Raw genomic sequence first — 20,181 nt, 5'->3', positions numbered from 1 at the left:
TTTACTATAAAAAATATAAGTTTTGAGTTGAGATGATCAAAATGCTTTTATTAGAATACAGTTTTTTTTTGTTTGTTTTGAATTTCGCGCAAAGCTACTCGAGGGCTATCTGCGCTAGCCGTCCCTAATTTAGCTGTGGAAGACTAGAGGAAAGGTAGCTAGTCTTCACCACCCATCGCCGACTCTTGGGCTACTCTTTTACCAGCGAATAGTGGGATTGACCGTAACATTATAACGCCCCCACGGCTGAAAGGGCGAGCATGTTTGGTGCGACTGGGATTCGAACCCGCAACCCTCGGATTATGAGTCGAACGCCTTAACACCCCTGGCCATGCCGGGCCATTAAAATACAGTACCTAAAACCAGCTATAGTTGTAACATTGATATTTTCTCTTCACAAATAAATGTTTTTCTAATGCATTCTATGTCTGAAATTAAATCTTTACTAATACTTTGAATGATGATGTCACTTTTAAAGTAAGATTGATGTTTTTGTACAGTTATATCTTTTAAAATGAGATACTAACAATTTCAAAAAGAAACTGAAAATTTAAGGTGTGAATTTATTATGAGTTTAATTATGTTTATGTTTTGAATATATTTGATTCACTTAATTAGAAATACCGATTATAACATTATGTTATGTTTCATTTATTGTGGAGTAATTTGAAAGTACAATAATTAACACCCTATGGAATTATGTGTTACTTACAAATGATTAAAACTCTGACCACATAAGAACTAATACACATGAAAAATGTGTAAGGCGTTAAACGTTAATGCTTTGGTAATTTGTTATCAGTAAGTGACTTTCATATCCAGCTTTAATTTTATACACGTGCAGAAAATTTGTTGAAAACAGAATTTAGAGACGTATATTTTCTGATACTCCAACGAACTCTATAAATATAATTTATGTACGCTATCTCTAAAACGATAAACTAATACATACTTAATTTCAATAAAGTGATGAACTTTATCACCAACATATATACTTGTAAGTTATTTTCTAGAAATGAAATATATAAAAAAATTGTATGAGCTAAAATTAATCATTCTGGACAAACAACATTGATGTCTCAAACCAAACCACGATTCTGTCTTTATTTGAGACACAGTGTTTTATTTGGTCTCTAATATCAAAACACATTAATCAGTTAAGTTTCAGAGTAGATATCTCAGTTCCAAAGACAGTGAGACATTTTCAGTGTTTCATTTTTGTCGTGTTTTATAAGAGGTGTTAATTTTTGAAACATTTTCATTTGACTCGCGACAATTAAGTTACCAATGGTCTGAGCTGGATATATAATTCCCCCACCCTCTCCATAAACGATTTGTTTATACCGAAAGCTGAGCTTGGGTTAATTTATCCTCCAGAAACTATTTGTTTATAAAAACGAAATTAAAGGACAGTAATTCGATGCTTAACGCTTTACATACACTTTCTTCTCCACGGAGACAAGTATAGCAACAAAAACAAATAATTTTTATTCGAGAAGCATAAGCGACGCTTTTCTCTCAGGCCCTTGGTGGGCTCAGCAGATAACCTGATGTGGCTTTGCTATCAGAAAACACACACACACACTCTCTCAGGCCAGACTTTTTCCGTTTTGTTATTTTTATGTTGAAACCTCGAAACCACCACCAACAAAATCTCACAGAAGTCAGAATATTGCAACTGCAACATACGAAATGTCCCAAAAATGTATAGAAAAAATTACTTTATTAGCATTTAAAATGATGATTCTTATTGATGCAAACTTTTAGAGTAACAGTGCCACCAGTTTTTGAGCATCCGAGCTAAACTTTAAACAATAACATATTACACATCCATATTCAAGTATCGAAAACCGTGTACTATTTTATAATATCACATTTTAAACCCTACGTTTATGGTATGAATCGCAACCGATGTAATATGCAGTGATCCTAAAGCTACATTATTAAAAGAATGATTGTATTATATTGTTTCTTTGTTGTTTTTGTTGTACTGACATACTTGGAACGATTCTTCACTTTTATTTAAATTATATCAATAACACAATAGTGTTGTAGGTGTATTTACTTACTATACCTTTATACATGTAAAAACAAAGAAAAGTAGAAATAACAGTGGCATTTAAAGTCTGCAGTTCGTTTGTTTGGTTTGAATTTCGCACAAAGCTACAGGGCTATCTGCGCTAACCATCCATAAATTAACAGTGTAAGATTATAGAGAAGGCAGTTAGTCATGACCATTTACCGCCAACTCTTGGACTACTTTTTAGCTAATGAACAGTGGGATTGATCGTAAATTTATAACGCCTCCAGGGCTGAAAGGGCGAGTATGTTTGGTGGGACGGAGGATTCCAACCTGTGATCCTCAGATTGGGAGTGGAGCGCCCTAACTATGTGTTCCTGCCGGGCCTGCAGTTCGTAATATTGAATAAAATAATGTTCACTAAACAACAGAGATTAAGATCTAATACATACAATACGTTAAAAAAAGCTTTTCTAATAAATCCAAAGAGAAATATATCAAGACGATAAATAATAAAGTATTTATATATGCTTAGTTAAAAGTATCCATTTATTTCATTGTATACTGGAATATGAATTAGACCAACTTTATTAGTTTAACATACGCAAGAAAAAATACGAAAAACAACAACTTCTACTTAGACATTAAACTCGTACTTCCAGCGCGTATTATTTTATGTATTTCTTTATATACGGAACTTTAGTTTTTAAACGACCATAAAATATAAACTGTAAAATACGAAACTAACCAAGTTTAAAGTTACGATAGGACCATTATGAATAAAACTTGAAGTAGATCGTTGGAATATTTGAGTTTTAGTTCGATATGGCCTCTCGCTCTAGAGACGATGCTGGCTGCTTTGTTTTTAAGAACGAACATTATTGTCTGTTTTATTGTTTTCTAAATTCTCAATTGTTCATATAATTTCTGTAAAGCGTTTTTATTGTTGGATTTGAACGAAGCTATTCAGAATAGTGACACTATGTCAGTGTCAAAAGTCAAAACTACTAGCCTAACTAATACTGTTAAAATTGCGATGTAGAATTCTGGAGAAACATACTTTGAAACAATCCTGAAAACTTAAATGTGGAACAAAGAATGAACCAGTATTAACCATTTAGAAAATTTCCACATTCAACTGGAGTTGTAATTTTGATTCTTACGTAAATTAATTGTAATCCTTGGTTTCATATCATGCATACTGACAAGTTAATCTGTAGTGAACTTATTATTTTCTCACTTACCCTTGAGTATCTAGACATCTTACGATTTATTACAGAATAAGAAAAAGTTGCCTAACTTTTTAAAGAAAATAACTCAAATATAACTCAACAAACTTCCAGAATCTCAGTGCTATTCCAAGTTATCTTTGTTGTCATATCAAGGAGGTGACGTCATGGATGTTGAGTTTTGACCAAAGGTCACAAAGGATTATTTTTCAACATTAACACAGCTCTTTGTAGCTTTTTAATACAATTTACAGTAAGTATATCATATCAGTGTTATCAAGTTCTGCTTGTGGTACTAAATATATCATGTCAGTGTTATCAAATTATGCTTGTGGTACTGAATATATTATGTCAGTGTTATCAAATTATGCTTGTGGTACTGATACTTAGAGTTAGTAATTATAATAAATAGTTTTTAGTAAAATTTACTGAAGTATTCTTTTTGAAAGATTTGTGATAATTCAAGATAAGAAGGTACGGAATCATAATAAAATTTAATGAGACCTTGTTTAATTTTTTTAGCCAGTTTTTCCTACATGTAAGTATATATGTATAGAAAATAACGATATATGTGTTATTACAAATTTCTCTACTAAATATACTATATTCGAGAAGACAACTGAAATTCATTAGATGAGAATTACTGTATGTAGTTAACACTGTAGTAAGAAGTAAGAAAAATACTTCAACTGCCTCCAAGACGAAAGCGTGAACAGACTTGATCATCTGACCCCTCCTCCAACGCCTCAGTTAAATCTGTTTCTTATGGCATCACTTTCTTCCAATAACAGGTCACCAAGGACAGTAACAGTTTCTCTGGTAACGTGCCGACAGTGCTCATTCCTTCGTTCAGTTTCCAACCAATCAAAGAGCTATAAGGTGTGACATCACGCATTGTAAATCAGCTAGGTGGACCTGAAGATCAGTGAGAGATCAGAGTAAGCAGTCGGTATAGTGTTCGTTCACATGCAGTGATGGCGCCTAGAGGAAAGGAACGCTGGCGAACGCTGGCTGTCCTGACATTGTGTTGGTGGCTTTACCAACCATCTGCCAGTAATCAAGGTAAGACAATATCCTCTCTGTTTGCGTTTTAGAAGGGTTTTCTGAGATAGGCTAAAGTTTCTTGGTACGAAAGTTTTCTCATAAGGTTTAAAAAGTACTTGCTAGTTCACGTGAGTTGTACACGCCGTCGCATACCGTTTCCTAAGTCAGGCTTTTCGCGAGCCGTCAGAAAGTCACTAACTGCGCTATCGTTATCGTAAACTTTCTTTGAAAGCTCCGTTTGTTTAAGTTAATCACGTCGTCCTCTAGTTTATTAACTAACAGAAATCATTGTTGGCAGCATTAGTAACTCCAGTGCTGTAGAAACCATTAGAAAGTTCAAACGTGGCTGGTAGCTGCTAGAAACCCATTATCAACGTTTGAGATTTCTTTATACTGTTAGTATCGTAATCACTCGTTAAATGTACATGTACAGTGAATATTAATCGAATGAATATTGATCTTACTTGATACATTTATCTTAGAAACCTTTGAATAAAATTACGGATGAGATTACAATAATCATAGGCCGTCAGATAGCTGATGATTAAAACCATATTTATATACAGATAAGTTTGTTAGTTCTGTTATCCTAATTTTATCAATCCGTCGCTAGCAAAGTTCGATATTCTTAAAAGGAAACGAAAATTGTCTTAAGATCTTAATTATTCTTTAAAATGTATTCTGTAGCCAATATCAACTGTCAGAAAACCACATTAAATGTTCTAGTATAATCAGAACATTCCTGAAAATTAACATTTACTCGGAATAAGTTCTTGAAAGTTAAAAGCACCTTGAGAACCTTAAGGTAAATGTTGCTATCGAAACTTTGTAGTCATTTTAAAAATGTTACGTGAATATTTATTTATGTCGCCTAACAGAGATTCGTATTTAACAGTTAACACAGATTCGTATTTAACAAAGAATCTGGTTCTTGTTTAATTATTAACTTTAGAGTGGAGCAGTGGAAACCTGAGCTATCGAGACGTTAAAGATTATCTTTAGAACTAACTATTGAGCGCTTGTTTTCTTTACATCTCTGTTCAAGCTTCACCTTACCAAGTAGAAGCTTATATCTAGAACTTACTATATAGAGTACCAGTTGGTGTTGTAAACGCACAAAAGAGGGCGTGATGGCCATTATAATGCATGAAATGCAAACCAGCGGTCAGGCTTTGTGACACCCAGAAACTCATATAGTTACTTTGCCGTGCTCACCGGAAAGTTCACCTCAATCATGCCACATCTGTGCAAACAAGGGATTCAAATTACTGGGCTCGACACCTTGGTACTGGAGGATATCTAACACAGCAACCTATCAAGCATTGTGTGTGTCTCTCAAAAGCTTTTATTTTGTTTTTCTTGGGTTATTGATAAGACTCAGGGAGTTGGAAATGGGGCTAATACTTCTTTTGTAAATGAAAAAAAAGACGGTATTATTGGTAGAGGACGCAGCGTCCTGAGGTAAACCACAATACAAATACCTTATATTGAGCCTTGCCATGTGTTCATTTCTCCCTGAACACCAAAACGTCTACAAAGAGGCGGTATTGGTCAACTGAGACCAAAACTTACGTTATAGATTGAATTCCAGTTTTGCAGTCCATATCAAAGCGGTTTCTCATATTTGCTAAATCACAGTTTACGACAAAGGTCGTATTTCATAGCTGAATATTTAGAATCCTTGTTTTTAAATGTTGAAAACATATACAAAGGAAAATAGAAATATATTAATTTTAAACTTTTTTTTTTTAAGGAAGTGTTTCATATTTCATTCTTGAAGCTACATAATTCCAGTTCTTAAACGTTTTTACGAAGGTGTTATCTCATACTCAGAGTTAGAAAAATTCATTGAGATTTCATTGTTTGAACGAAATGGTGATCATACTTAAACAACCAGTGTTTCAGATTTTAAAGTGTTTCTTTCAAAGCATTATTTTGTACATTTGGACTTAGCATCCTGGCTTTAGAATTTTTTACTAAAGTAATATTTCACACTTTGAGACATAAAATTCAGAGTTTTAAATATCTTTAACGATTTTGTATTCCATATTTCAAAACCCAGGTTCATATATTTTAAAGTGTTTTTACTTTGGGGTTCTATTATCCCAACTTTTAAGCTTTCTTACTATTATGACGTAAAACCGAATTGCTTACTTGGAGGTTAAAATGTAATACTTTTAATGCAAAAACTTCACTTATTGTTTAAAATAATGTTTTATGTAAATTAAGTGAATTTGAAATTTAAATTACTTTTAACAAAATATTATGTTAATTTTTGGCTTTTAAGGTTTTAAATAGTGTTTAACTTTTCAGTATAATCTTCAAAGCTCCTGTCGTAATAATCTATCAGTTTAATTTGAAAAGAGAATGAAATTATTGCTACGTTACTGAAAAATGGAAGAAAGAAAAAAATGTTATCTCAGACGTTAGTTAAACAGAGATATATAAGACGTTATTGGAACATGGATATGTGATATCCGACGTTATCGTAACACAGATGTGATATCAGCCATTAACGGAATATAAAGATGTAATGCCAATCTTTAAGAGATGTTATTTTAGACATTAGAAGAACCAAGGACTGAAGCCAAAGCTTAACAGAAGAAAGAATGTACATTTTGAAAGCCTAAATGTAAAAGTATGTATGATATTAGGGCATTTGTGGTTCGGAAGTTAGTTGTTCGTACATGATCCTTATCCACTGTTGTTCAAAACCGACAGCCTCAAGATCTCATAACATTTTACATTCGAGTTTATAATTCTTAGGTACATAGAATATGGAACTAGTCAGTAATTCTATGAGCTAGGCATGGCCTCATGATTAGCGTTCCAATACTGTAAAGCAAAAGATTCCTGGTTTGCGAGTATTTTTCGGTCTCTGCATTTTAGGACCGTAGTGTTACTGTTAGTTTGTGTGTTTGTAATTGAGAACAAAGCTACACAGTAGGCTATCTGTGCTCTGCCCATCATTGGTATCGAAACCTGGTTTTGCAGAAATACCGCTGTTGCATTGTGGGGTTAGGGGGCTGGTTCTGTTGTAAGAGCGACGGTCAAACCCCACTATTCGACAGACAAGAGTAGCCCAAGAGTTGGTGGTTAGTGGTGTTGACTAATTACCTTCCTTGTTAAATATTAGGGAAGGTTATGCGCGAAATTTTGAAACGAAACAAATCCTGTTTAACATTAACTGAACCACTTGTTGTGGCGGCAGTAATTGGAAACACCTTACCTTGCCCATTTGTTTTTGGTAAGCATACGTTTACTAATGATATCTGTTATTTAGTTGTATGCATGTGATTCTGTGAACGATCTATAACAATACTGCTAACTGCTTTTGTGGGTTTATATGATTTGGAACGTTTTTGTCTCCTAAACTTTTGACTATTTTCTAACGGTTTAGTATAATTTTTAATGCTAAATTATTTGTTTGTTTTTGAATTTCGCGCAAAGCTACATGAAGGCTATCTGCGCTAGCCATCCCTAATTTAGCAGTATAAGACTAGAGGGAAGGCAGCTAGTCATTACCATCCACCGCCTACTCTTGGGCTACTCTTTTACCAACGAATAGTGGGATTGATCGTAACTTTATAACGCCCCCACGGCTGAAAGGGCGACCATGTTTGATGAGTAGGGAATTCGAACCCGAGATCCTCAGGTTACTAGTCGAGCGCCTTAACCACCTGGCCATATCGGGCCGGGAATGCTAATTTACAGTAGACCGTAATAATATCTCGGTTTTAGTTTAATCTTATGGTCATATAGTAGGTTTAGAAGTTAGTTAGCCACAATTAGAAACGGGTGTGTTTGATGCTGAAAACTAGGCTTCACGGGCTTACTTACAGGTTGTATTGCAAAACTACTTTAGCGTCGTTATGAAACAAATCCTACTTGGAGTTGCGAATATGTTGTAGTGCTTGATTTGGAGGAATTAAAAGCAAATCGGCTTTACTGAAAAACAACACATTTTAACATGGTTTTCTTTCTTTCTCCAGCATGAAGGACATGTATTTCTAACCCTTACCCTGCGTTATGAAGGCAAATCTATATGTAGGGAGCTCATTCCCTAGAACCGGCCCACCCAATCATCGCTTTGTGAGTTCCAAGGTTAAGCCTGACCGTTGAGCTTCGCAAACGCAACAAAACCCAAACATGCCAATTTGACTCGTCAAAGTTTGTTGTTTATGGTTTAGTCTTCACATATATAACGAGAGATAGAGAAAGTACAGAATAAGGTAAAATAAAAACTGTGCAAAATGTATTTTCACTTATACGTCAAGTCATTCAGAGGGATAAATTGTTTTATGGTTTTGATGTATTTCGATTGTTTTGCCTTACATATCGCCGGCTCCAACAAGCACGGTAACCAGACCACACACAACACTGATAGTTTGCGCGAAAGCGTTGTGGTTAGGAGGACTTGTCCCCCTCCCAAAGAACATTTTTAAGAAAAGATTAAATTATAATTATGATTTTTATTTCAATAATCTTGATCCAGAATATTTTAAGCACCAAGCGACCTCTGATTAAAAATAATGAATACATATTCTATTTTAAAATGTTATTTTCGACTCACTAGTGTAGTCGAAGAAAGGCTTTTGTTTAAGTAACCATGATAATAAAATAAATTAAGGTACAGTGATAAACGTAACGGCTAATAACGCAAAAATTTTAAGTTCGATCTTAACGGACGACACAGGGTAGATAACCCATTTTATAACTTTCTGCTTACCAACAAAAATCCTTGTATTTTCTTATGCCTTCGGGCGACTTTTATTTCACAAAGGTTGCAATGTAGAAAGAATATACTGACTTATCAAAACATTACTATTCCACTATTTATATTTTGTTTTTCCCAGAGGGGTGAAAATAATTTAAAAATGATTTGGAATCGTGCGACTATTAAAGTATTCGTTTTAATTTAGTAACTCTCCCTCTTTCTATTACTTCTCATTCATATAACTACTAGACATAAACCGGAGTCCGGACTAAAGAATATTCTTCTGTTATCGACTAGTTGTACTAGGTCAGAAAAACCTACCCTATTGTCACATCACCAGAACCTGGGGGGAAGGGAGGGGGGGTTCAACGTTCACACTGGCATGCAGCTCTGTCGGCAGCCAAGGTCAATCGAACTTGGAAACCAGCTGGCCTGTAAGCCTCTATGGTCAGAATAACTATTTTTTGCCGGTCCAAAAATGTAAGCTCTTTCACAAAATACGCTTTGTCGAAAGCCGTGATAGCCACGCATCACAATCCAGATAACTCAATTTTAATTATTTTGAGTTATCAAGCATTTCTATTACTCTCATAATGCTAGACAATCTTGATTGTCAATACAACTGAAACTTTCCTGCAATACTAGACAAGTTTTGTTGCTATTCTTATATGACAATACAACTGAAACGTTCTTACAATAGTGGACAATTTTAATTGCCATTCTTATGTGTCAATACAACTGAAACGTTCTTACAATAGTGGACAAGTTTAGTTGCCATTCTTATGTGTCAATACAACTGAAATGTTATTACAATACTAGACAAGTTTAGTTGCCGTTCTTACGTGTCAATACAACTGAAACGTTCCTACAATACTAGAAAAGTTTAGTTGCCATTCTTATGTGTCAATACAACTGAAACGATCCTACAATGCAAGACAAGTTTAGTTGCCATTCTAATGTGTCAATACAACTAAAACGTTATTACAATACTAGACAAGTATAGTTGCCATTTTTATATGACAATACAACTGAAACGTTCCAACAATGTTTGAAAGTTTAGTTGTCATTCTTATGTGTCAATACAACTGAAACGTTCCTACAATAGTAGAGAAGCTTAGTTGCCTTTTTTATGTCTTAATACAACTGAAATTTTCTAACAATAATGGACAAGTTTAGTTGCCATTCTTATGTGTTAATACAACTGAAACGTTATTACAACACCATACAAGTTTAGTTGCCATTCTTATGTGTCAGTAAAGCTAAACATTCTTACAATACTAGACAAGTTTAGTTGCCAACTTATGTGTCAATACAACTGAAAGTTCTTACAATAGTGGACAAGTTTAATTGCCATTCTTATGTGTAAATACAACTGAAACGTTATTACAATACCAGACAAGTTTAGTTGCCATTCTTATATCTCAATACAACTGAAACGTTCCAACAATGCTTGAAAGTTTAGTTGTCATTCTTATGTGTCAATACAGCTGAAACATTCCTACAATACTAGACAAGTTTAGTTGTCATTCTTATGTGTCAATACAGCTGAAACGTTCCTACAATACTAGACAAGTTTAGTTGCCATTCATATGTGTCAATACAACTGAAACGTTATTACAATACTAGACAATTTTAATTGCCATTCTTTTGTGTCAATACAACTGAAACGTTCCCACAATACTAGACAAGTTTAGTTCCCTCTCTTATGTGTCAATACAACTGAAACATTCCTAGAATACTAGAGAAGCCTAGTTCCTTTTTATATGTGTTAATACAACTGAAACGTTCTTACAATAGTGGACTAGTTTAGTTGTTATTCTTATGTGTCAATACAACTGAAACGTTCCTTCAATAATTAACAAGTTTATTGCCATTCTTATATGACAATACAACTGAAACGTTCTTACAGTACTAGACAAGTTTAGTTGTTATTCTTATGTGTCAATACAACTGAAACGTTCTTACAATAGTGGACAAGTTTAGTTGTTATTCTTATGTGTCAACACAAATGAAATGTTCTTACAATAGTAGACAAGTTTAGTTGCCATTCTTATGTGTCAATACAACTGAAACGTTCCTATAATACTAGAGAAGCTTAGTTGCCTTTTTATGTATTAATACAACTGAATATTTCTTACAATAGTGTACAAGTTTAGTGGCTTTTCTTATGTGTCAATACAACTGAAACGTTCTTACAATAGTGGACAAGTTTAGTTGCCATTCTTATGTGTCAATACAACTGAAACGTTCCTACAATACTAGACAAGTTTAGTTGCCATTCTTATGTGTCAATAGAAACGTTCCTAGTTTAGTTGCCATTCTTATGTGTCAATACAACTGAAACGTTATTACAATACTAGACAAGTATAGTTGCCATTTTTATATGACAATACAACTGAAACGTTCCAACAATGCTTGAAAGTTTAGTTGTCATTCTTATGTGTCAATACAACTGAAACGTTCCTACAATAGTAGAGAAGCTTAGTTGCCTTTTTTATGTCTTAATACAACTGAAATTTTCTAACAATAATGGACAAGTTTAGTTGCCATTCTTATGTGTTAATACAACTGAAACGTTATTACAACACCATACAAGTTTAGTTGCCATTCTTATGTGTCAGTAAAGCTAAACGTTCTTACAATACTAGACAAGTTTAGTTGCCATTCTTATGTGTCAATACAACTGAATCGTTCCAACAATACCAGACAAGTTTAGTTGGCATTCTTATATGTAAATACAACTGAAACGTTCCAAAAATAGTATAAAAAGTTAGTTGCCATTGTTATGTGTCAATCAAGCTGAAACGTTCCTACAATACTAGACAAGTTTAGTTGCCAACTTATGTGTCAATACAACTGAAAGTTCTTACAATAGTGGACAAGTTCAGTTGCCATTCTTATGTGTAAATACAACTGAAACGTTATTACAATACCAGACAAGTTTAGTTGCCATTCTTATATCTCAATACAACTGAAACGTTCCAACAATGCTTGAAAGTTTAGTTGTCATTCTTATGTGTCAATACAGCTGAAACATTCCTACAATACTAGACAAGTTTAGTTGTCATTCTTATGTGTCAATACAGCTGAAACGTTCCTACAATACTAGACAAGTTTAGTTGCCATTCATATGTGTCAATACAACTGAAATGTTATTACAATACTAGACAATTTTAGTTGCCATTCTTTTGTGTCAATACAACTGAAACGTTCCCACAATACTAGACAAGTTTAGTTCCCTCTCTTATGTGTCAATGCAACTGAAACGTTCCTTCAATACTTAACAAGTTTAATTGCCATTCTAATATGACAATACAACTGAAACGTTCTTACAGTACTAGACAAGTTTAGTTGTTATTCTTATGTGTCAATACAACTGAAACGTTCTTACAATAGTGGACAAGTTTAGTTGTCATTCTTATGTGTCAACACAAATGAAATGTTCTTACAATAGTAGACAAGTTTAGTTGCCATTCTTATGTGTCAATACAACTGACACGTTCCTATAATACTAGAGAAGCTTAGTTGCCTTTTTATGTATTAATACAACTGAAAATTTCTTACAATAGCGTACAAGTTTAGTGGCTTTTCTTATGTGTCAATACAACTGAAACGTTATTACAATACTAGACAAGTTTAGTTGCCGTTCTTATGTGTCAATACAACTGAAACGTTCTTACAATAGTGGACAAGTTTAGTTGTCATTCTTATGTGTCAATACAACTGAAACGTTCCTTGAATGCTAGACAAGTTTTGTTGCCATTCTTATATGACAATACAACTGAAACGTTCTCACAATGGTTGACAAGTTTAGTTGCCGTTGTTATATGACAATACAACTGAAACGTTCTTACAATACTAGACAAGTTTAGTTCCCATTCTTATGTGTTAATACAACTGAAACGTTCTTACAATATTAAATAAGTTTAGTTGCCATTCTCATATTTCAATACAACTGAAACGTTCCTACAATAGTATACAAATTTAGTTGCCATTGTTATGTGTCAATACAGCTGAAACGTTCCTATAATACTAGACAAGTTTAGTTCACATTCTTATTTGTCAACACATCTGAAACGTTCCTACAGTACTAAACAAGTTTTGTTGCCATTCTTATGTGTCAATACAACTGAAACGTTCCTACAATACTAGAGAAGCTTAGTTCCCTTTTTATGTATTAATACAACTGAAATTTTCTTACAATAGTGGACAAGTTTAGTTGCTTTTCTTATGTGTCAATACAACTGAAACGTTCTCACAATGGAGGACAAGTTTAGTTGCCATTCTTATGTGTCAATACAACTGAAACGTTATTACAATACTAGACAACTTTTGTTGCCGTTCTTATGTGTCAATACAACTGAAACGTTCTTACAATAGTGGACAAGTTTAGTTGTCATTCTTATGTGTCAATACAACTGAAACGTTCTTACAATAGTGGACAAGTTTAGTTGCTCTTCTTATGTGTCAATACAACTCAAACGTTGCTACAGTACTAGACAAGTTTAGTTGCCATTCTTATCTGTCAATACAACTGAAACGTTCCTACAGTACCAAAGAAATGTTGTTACAATCCTTATGTGTCAAAACACCTGAAACGCTCCGACAACACCAGAGAAGTTAAGTGTCCATTCTTATGTGTCAATACAACTGAAACATTCCTACAGTACTAAACAAGTTTAGTTGCAATTCTTATGTGTCAAAACACCTGAAACACTCCTACAATAGTATACAAATTTAGTTGCCATTGTTATGTGTCAATACAGCTGAAACGTTCCTAGAATACTAGACATGTTTATTTCACATTTTATTTGTCAATACAACTGAAACGTTCCTACAGTACTAAACAAGTTTTGTTGCCATTCTTATGTGTCAATACAACTGAAACATTCTTACAATAGTGGACAAGTTTAGTTGCTTTTCTTATGTGTTAATACAACTGAAACGTTCCTTCAATACCAGACAAGTTTAGTTGCCATTCTTATATGACAATACAACTGAAACGTTCTTACAATACTAGACAAGTTTAGTTGGCATTCTTATGTGTCAATACAACTGAAACGTTCCTACAATAGTATACAAATTTAGTTGACATTCTTATGTGTCAATACAACTGAAACGTTTCTACAATACTAGAGAAGATTAGTTACCATTTTTATGTAACAATACAAATGAAACGTTCCTTAAATGCTAGAAAAGTTTAGTTGCCATTCTTATATGACAATACAACTGAAACGTTCTTACAATAGTCGACAAGTTTAGTTGCCATTCTTATGTGTCAATACAACTGAAACGTTCCTATAATAGTATACAAATTTAGTTGACATTCTTATGTGTCAATACAACTGAAACGTTTCTACAATACTAGAGAAGATTAGTTACCATTTTTATGTAACAATACAACTGAAACGTTCCTTGAATGCTAGACAAGTTTAGTTGCCATTCTTATATGACAATACAACTGAAACGTTCTAACAATAGTGGACAAGTTTAGTTGCCTATCTTATATGTCAATGCAGCTGAAACGTTCCTACAGAAGTATACAATTTAGTTGCCATTGTTATGTGTCAATACAGCTGAAACGTTCCTACAATACTAGACAAGTTTAGTTGACATTCTTATTTGTCAATACAACTGAAACGTTCCTACAGTACAATAGTTGCCATTCTTATGTGTCAATACAACTGAAACGTTCCTACAATACTAGAGAAGTTTAGTTGCCTTTCTTATGTGTCAATACAACTGAAACGTTCCTACAATAGTATACAAATTTAGTTGCGATTCTTATGTGTCAATACAACTGAAACGTTCCTGTAATACTAGATAAGTTTAGTTGCCATTTTCATGTGTTAATACAACTGAAACGTTCCTTCAATTTAGACAAGTTTAGTTGCCATTCTTATGTGTCAATACAACTGAAACGTTCTTACAATAGTGGACAAGTTTAGTTGCTCTTCTTATGTGTCAATACAACTGAAACGTTCCTACAATGCTAGACAAGTTTAGTTGCCATTCTTATGTGTCAATACAACTGAAACGTTCCTGCAATACTAGACATATTTAGTTTTCTTTCTTATGTGTCAATACAACTGAAACGTTCTAACAATACCAGACAAGTTTGGTTGGCATTCTTATATGTCAATACAACTGAAACGTTTTACAATACCAGAGAAGTTTAGTTGCCATTCTTATTTGTCAATACAACTGAAACGTTCCTACAATACTAGACAAGTTTAGTTGCCTTTTATGTGTTAATACAATTGAAATTTTCTTACAATATTTGATAAGTTTAGTTGCTTTTCTTATGTGTCAATTCAACTGAAACGTTCTTACAATAGTGGACAAGTTTAGTTGTTATTCTTATACGACAATACAACTGAAACGTTATTACAATACTAGACAATTTTAGTTCCCATTCTTATCTGTCAATACAACTGAAACGTTCCTACAGTACCAAAGATATTTAGTTGCAATCCTTATGTGTCAAAACTCCTGAAACGCTCCGACAATACCAGACAAGTTAAGTGTCCATTCTTATGTGTCAATACAACTGAAACGTTCATACAACAGTATACAAATTTAGTTGCCATTCTTATGTGTCAATACAACTGAAACATTCCTACAGTACTAAACAAGTTTAGTTGCAATCCTTATATGCCAAAACACCTGAAACGCTCCTACAATACTAGACAAGTTTAGTTGCCATTCTTATGTGTCAGTACAACTGAAACGTTCTTACAATACTAGACAAGTTTAGTTGCCATTCGTATGTGTCAATGGAATTGAAATGTTCCTACAATTCTCGACAAATTCAGTTGCCATTCTTTTGTGCCAATAGAACTGAAACGTTCCTACAATATTATAAAAGTTTAGTTGCTATTCTAATGTGTCAATACAACTGAAACGTTCCTACAATACTAGACAAGTTTAGTTGTCTTTCTTATGTGCCAATACAACTGAAACATTCTTACAATAGTGGACAAGTTTAGTTGTCCTTCTTATGTGTCAATACAACTTAAAGGTTATTACAATACTAGACAAGTTTAGTTTCCATTCTTATGTATTAATACAACTGAAACGTTCTTACAAAAGTGGTCAAGCTTAGTTGCCATTCTTATGTGTCAATACAACTGAAAAGGTCCTACATTACCAAACAAGTTTAGTTTCAATCCTTATGTGTCAAAACACCTGAAACGGTCCTACAATACTAGACAAGTTCAGTTGCCATTCTTATGTGTCAATACAACTGAATCGTTCCAACAGTACCAGACAAGTTCAGTTGGCATTCTTATATGTCAATGCAACTGAAACGTTCCTACAATGCAAGACAAGTTTAGTTGCCATTCTAATGTGTCAATACAACTGAAACGTTCCTACAATACTAGACAAGTTTAGTTGTCATTCTTATGTGTCAATACAACTGAAATATTCTTACAATAGTGGTCAAGCTTAGTTGCCATTCTTATGTGTCAATACAAATGAAAAGTTGCTACTGTACCAAACAAGTTTAGTTTCAATCCTTATGTGTCAAAACACTTAAACGTTCCTTCAATGCTAGACAAGTTTAGTTGCCATTCTTATATGACAATACAACTGAAACGTTCTTACAACAGTGGACAAGTATAGTTACTTTTCTTATGTATCAATACAACTAAAACGTTCCTATAGTACTAGGCAAGTTTAGTTGCCATTCTTATCTGTCAATACAACTGAAACGTTCCTACAGTACCAAAGAAATGTTGTTACAATCCTTATGTGTCAAAACACCTGAAACGCTCCGACAACACCAGAGAAGTTAAGTGTCCATTCTTATGTGTCAATACACCTGAAACGTTCATACAACAGTATACAAATTTAGTTGCCATTCTTGTGTGTCAATACAACTGAAACATTCCTACAGTACTAAACAAGTTTAGTTGCAATCCTTATGTGTCAAAACACCTGAAACACTCCTACAATAGTATACAAGTTTAGTTGCTTTTCTTATGTTTTAATACAACTGAAACGTTCCTTCAATACCAGACAAGTTTAGTTGCCATTCTTATATGACAATACAACTGAAACGTTCTTACAATAGTGGACAAGTTTAGTTGTCATTCTTATGTGTCAACACAAATGAAATGTTCTTACAATAGTAGACAAGTTTAGTTGCCATTCTTATGTGTCAATACAACTGACACGTTCCTATAATACTAGAGAAGCTTAGTTGCCTTTTTATGTATTAATACAACTGAAAATTTCTTACAATAGCGTACAAGTTTAGTGGCTTTTCTTATGTGTCAATACAACTGAAACGTTCTTACAATAGTGGACAAGTTTTGTTGTCATTCTTATGTGTCAATACAACTGAAACGTTCCTTGAATGCTAGACAAGTTTTGTTGCCATTCTTATATGACAATACAACTGAAACGTTCTCACAATGGTTGACAAGTTTAGTTGCCGTTGTTATATGACAATACAACTGAAACGTTCTTACAATACTAGACAAGTTTAGTTCCCATTCTTATGTGTTAATACAACTGAAACGTTCTTACAATATTAAATAAGTTTAGTTGCCATTCTCATATGTCAATACAACTGAAACGTTCCTACAATAGTATACAAATTTAGTTGCCATTGTTATGTGTCAATACAGCTGAAACGTTCCTATAATACTAGACAAGTTTAGTTCACATTCTTATTTGTCAACACATCTGAAACGTTCCTACAGTACTAAACAAGTTTTGTTGCCATTCTTATGTGTCAATACAACTGAAACGTTCCTACAATACTAGAGAAGCTTAGTTCCCTTTTTTATGTATTAATACAACTGAAATTTTCTTACAATAGTGGACAAGTTTAGTTGCTTTTCTTATGTGTCAATACAACTGAAACGTTCTCACAATGGAGGACAAGTTTAGTTGCCATTCTTATGTGTCAATACAACTGAAACGTTATTACAATACTAGACAACTTTTGTTGCCGTTCTTATGTGTCAATACAACTGAAACGTTCTTACAATAGTGGACAAGTTTAGTTGTCATTCTTATGTGTCAATACAACTGAAACGTTCTTACAATAGTGGACAAGTTTAGTTGCTCTTCTTATGTGTCAATACAACTCAAACGTTGCTACAGTACTAGACAAGTTTAGTTGCCATTCTTATCTGTCAATACAACTGAAACGTTCCTACAGTACCAAAGAAATGTTGTTACAATCCTTATGTGTCAAAACACCTGAAACGCTCCGACAACACCAGAGAAGTTAAGTGTCCATTCTTATGTGTCAATACAACTGAAACATTCCTACAGTACTAAACAAGTTTAGTTGCAATTCTTATGTGTCAAAACACCTGAAACACTCCTACAATAGTATACAAATTTAGTTGCCATTGTTATGTGTCAATACAGCTGAAACGTTCCTAGAATACTAGACATGTTTATTTCACATTTTTATTTGTCAATACAACTGAAACGTTCCTACAGTACTAAACAAGTTTTGTTGCCATTCTTATGTGTCAATACAACTGAAACATTCTTACAATAGTGGACAAGTTTAGTTGCTTTTCTTATGTGTTAATACAACTGAAACGTTCCTTCAATACCAGACAAGTTTAGTTGCCATTCTTATATGACAATACAACTGAAACGTTCTTACAATACTAGACAAGTTTAGTTGCCATTCTTATGTGTCAATACAACTGAAACGTTCCTACAATAGTATACAAATTTAGTTGACATTCTTATGTGTCAATACAACTGAAACGTTTCTACAATACTAGAGAAGATTAGTTACCATTTTTATGTAACAATACAAATGAAACGTTCCTTGAATGCTAGAAAAGTTTAGTTGCCATTCTTATATGACAATACAACTGAAACGTTCTTACAATAGTCGACAAGTTTAGTTGCCATTCTTATGTGTCAATACAACTGAAACGTTCCTATAATAGTATACAAATTTAGTTGACATTCTTATGTGTCAATACAACTGAAACGTTTCTACAATACTAGAGAAGATTAGTTACCATTTTTATGTAACAATACAACTGAAACGTTCCTTGAATGCTAGACAAGTTTAGTTGCCATTCTTATATGACAATACAACTGAAACGTTCTAACAATAGTGGACAAGTTTAGTTGCCTATCTTATATGTCAATGCAGCTGAAACGTTCCTACAGAAGTATACAATTTAGTTGCCATTGTTATGTGTCAATACAGCTGAAACGTTCCTACAATACTAGACAAGTTTAGTTGACATTCTTATTTGTCAATACAACTGAAACGTTCCTACAGTACTAGAGAAGCTTAGTTGCCATTCTTATGTGTCAATACAACTGAAACGTTCCTACAATACTAGAGAAGCTTAGTTGCCTTTCTTATGTGTCAATACAACTGAAACGTTCCTACAATAGTATACAAATTTAGTTGCGATTCTTATGTGTCAATAGAACTGAAATGTTCCTGTAATACTAGATAAGTTTTGTTACCATTTTCATGTGATAATACAACTGAAACGTTCCTTCAATTCTAGACAAGTTTAGTTTCCATTCTTATGTGTCAATACAACTGAACGTTCTTACAATAGTGGACAAGTTTAGTTGCTCTTCTTATGTGTCAATACAACTTAAACGTTCCTACAATGCTAGACAAGTTTAGTTGCTGTTCTTATGTGTCAATTCAACTGAAACGTTCCTGCAATACTAGACATGATTAGTTTTCTTTCTTATGTGTCAATACAACTGAATCGTTCTAACAATACCAGACAAGTTTGGTTGGCATTCTTATATGTCAATACAACTGAAACGTTTTTACAATACCAGAGAAGTTTAGTTCCCTTTCTTATTTGTCAATACAAGTGAAACGTTCCTACAATACTAGAGAAGCTTAGTTGCCTTTTTATGTGTTAATACAATTGAAATTTTCTTACAATATTTGATAAGTTTAGTTGCTTTTCTTATGTGTCAATTCAACTGAAACGTTCTTACAATAGTGGACAAGTTTAGTTGTTATTCCTATACGACAATACAACTGAAACGTTATTACAATACTAGACAATTTTAGTTCCCATTCTTATCTGTCAATACAACTGAAACGTTCCTACAGTACCAAAGATATTTAGTTGCAATCCTTATGTGTCAAAACTCCTGAAACGCTCCTACAATACCAGACAAGTTAAGTGTCCATTCTT

At 33.5% G+C, this 20,181-nt stretch overlaps 1 protein-coding gene across 4 annotated transcripts in view; it reads left to right on the top strand.

The window, feature by feature from the left end:
• The first annotated feature begins 4,048 nt into the window (after positions 1–4,048).
• The window catches only part of LOC143223109 (ephrin type-A receptor 4-A-like), a 134,785-nt gene continuing 118,652 nt past the window's right edge, over positions 4,049–20,181 (top strand). For all 4 annotated transcript variants that reach the window (XM_076450584.1, XM_076450583.1, XM_076450582.1 and 1 more), the window contains exon 1: positions 4,049–4,311. In XM_076450584.1, the coding sequence (XP_076306699.1) occupies positions 4,224–4,311 (88 nt within the window). In that variant the 5' untranslated portion in view covers positions 4,049–4,223. The remainder of the gene's footprint in view (positions 4,312–20,181) is intronic.

This window comes from Tachypleus tridentatus, chromosome 8 (assembly GCF_004210375.1).
Source record: "Tachypleus tridentatus isolate NWPU-2018 chromosome 8, ASM421037v1, whole genome shotgun sequence".
In the NCBI taxonomy this organism is placed as follows: domain Eukaryota; kingdom Metazoa; phylum Arthropoda; class Merostomata; order Xiphosura; family Limulidae; genus Tachypleus; species Tachypleus tridentatus.
The sequence above is the reverse complement of the archived record's forward strand: the minus strand, read 5'-3'. Positions and strand labels throughout refer to the sequence as shown.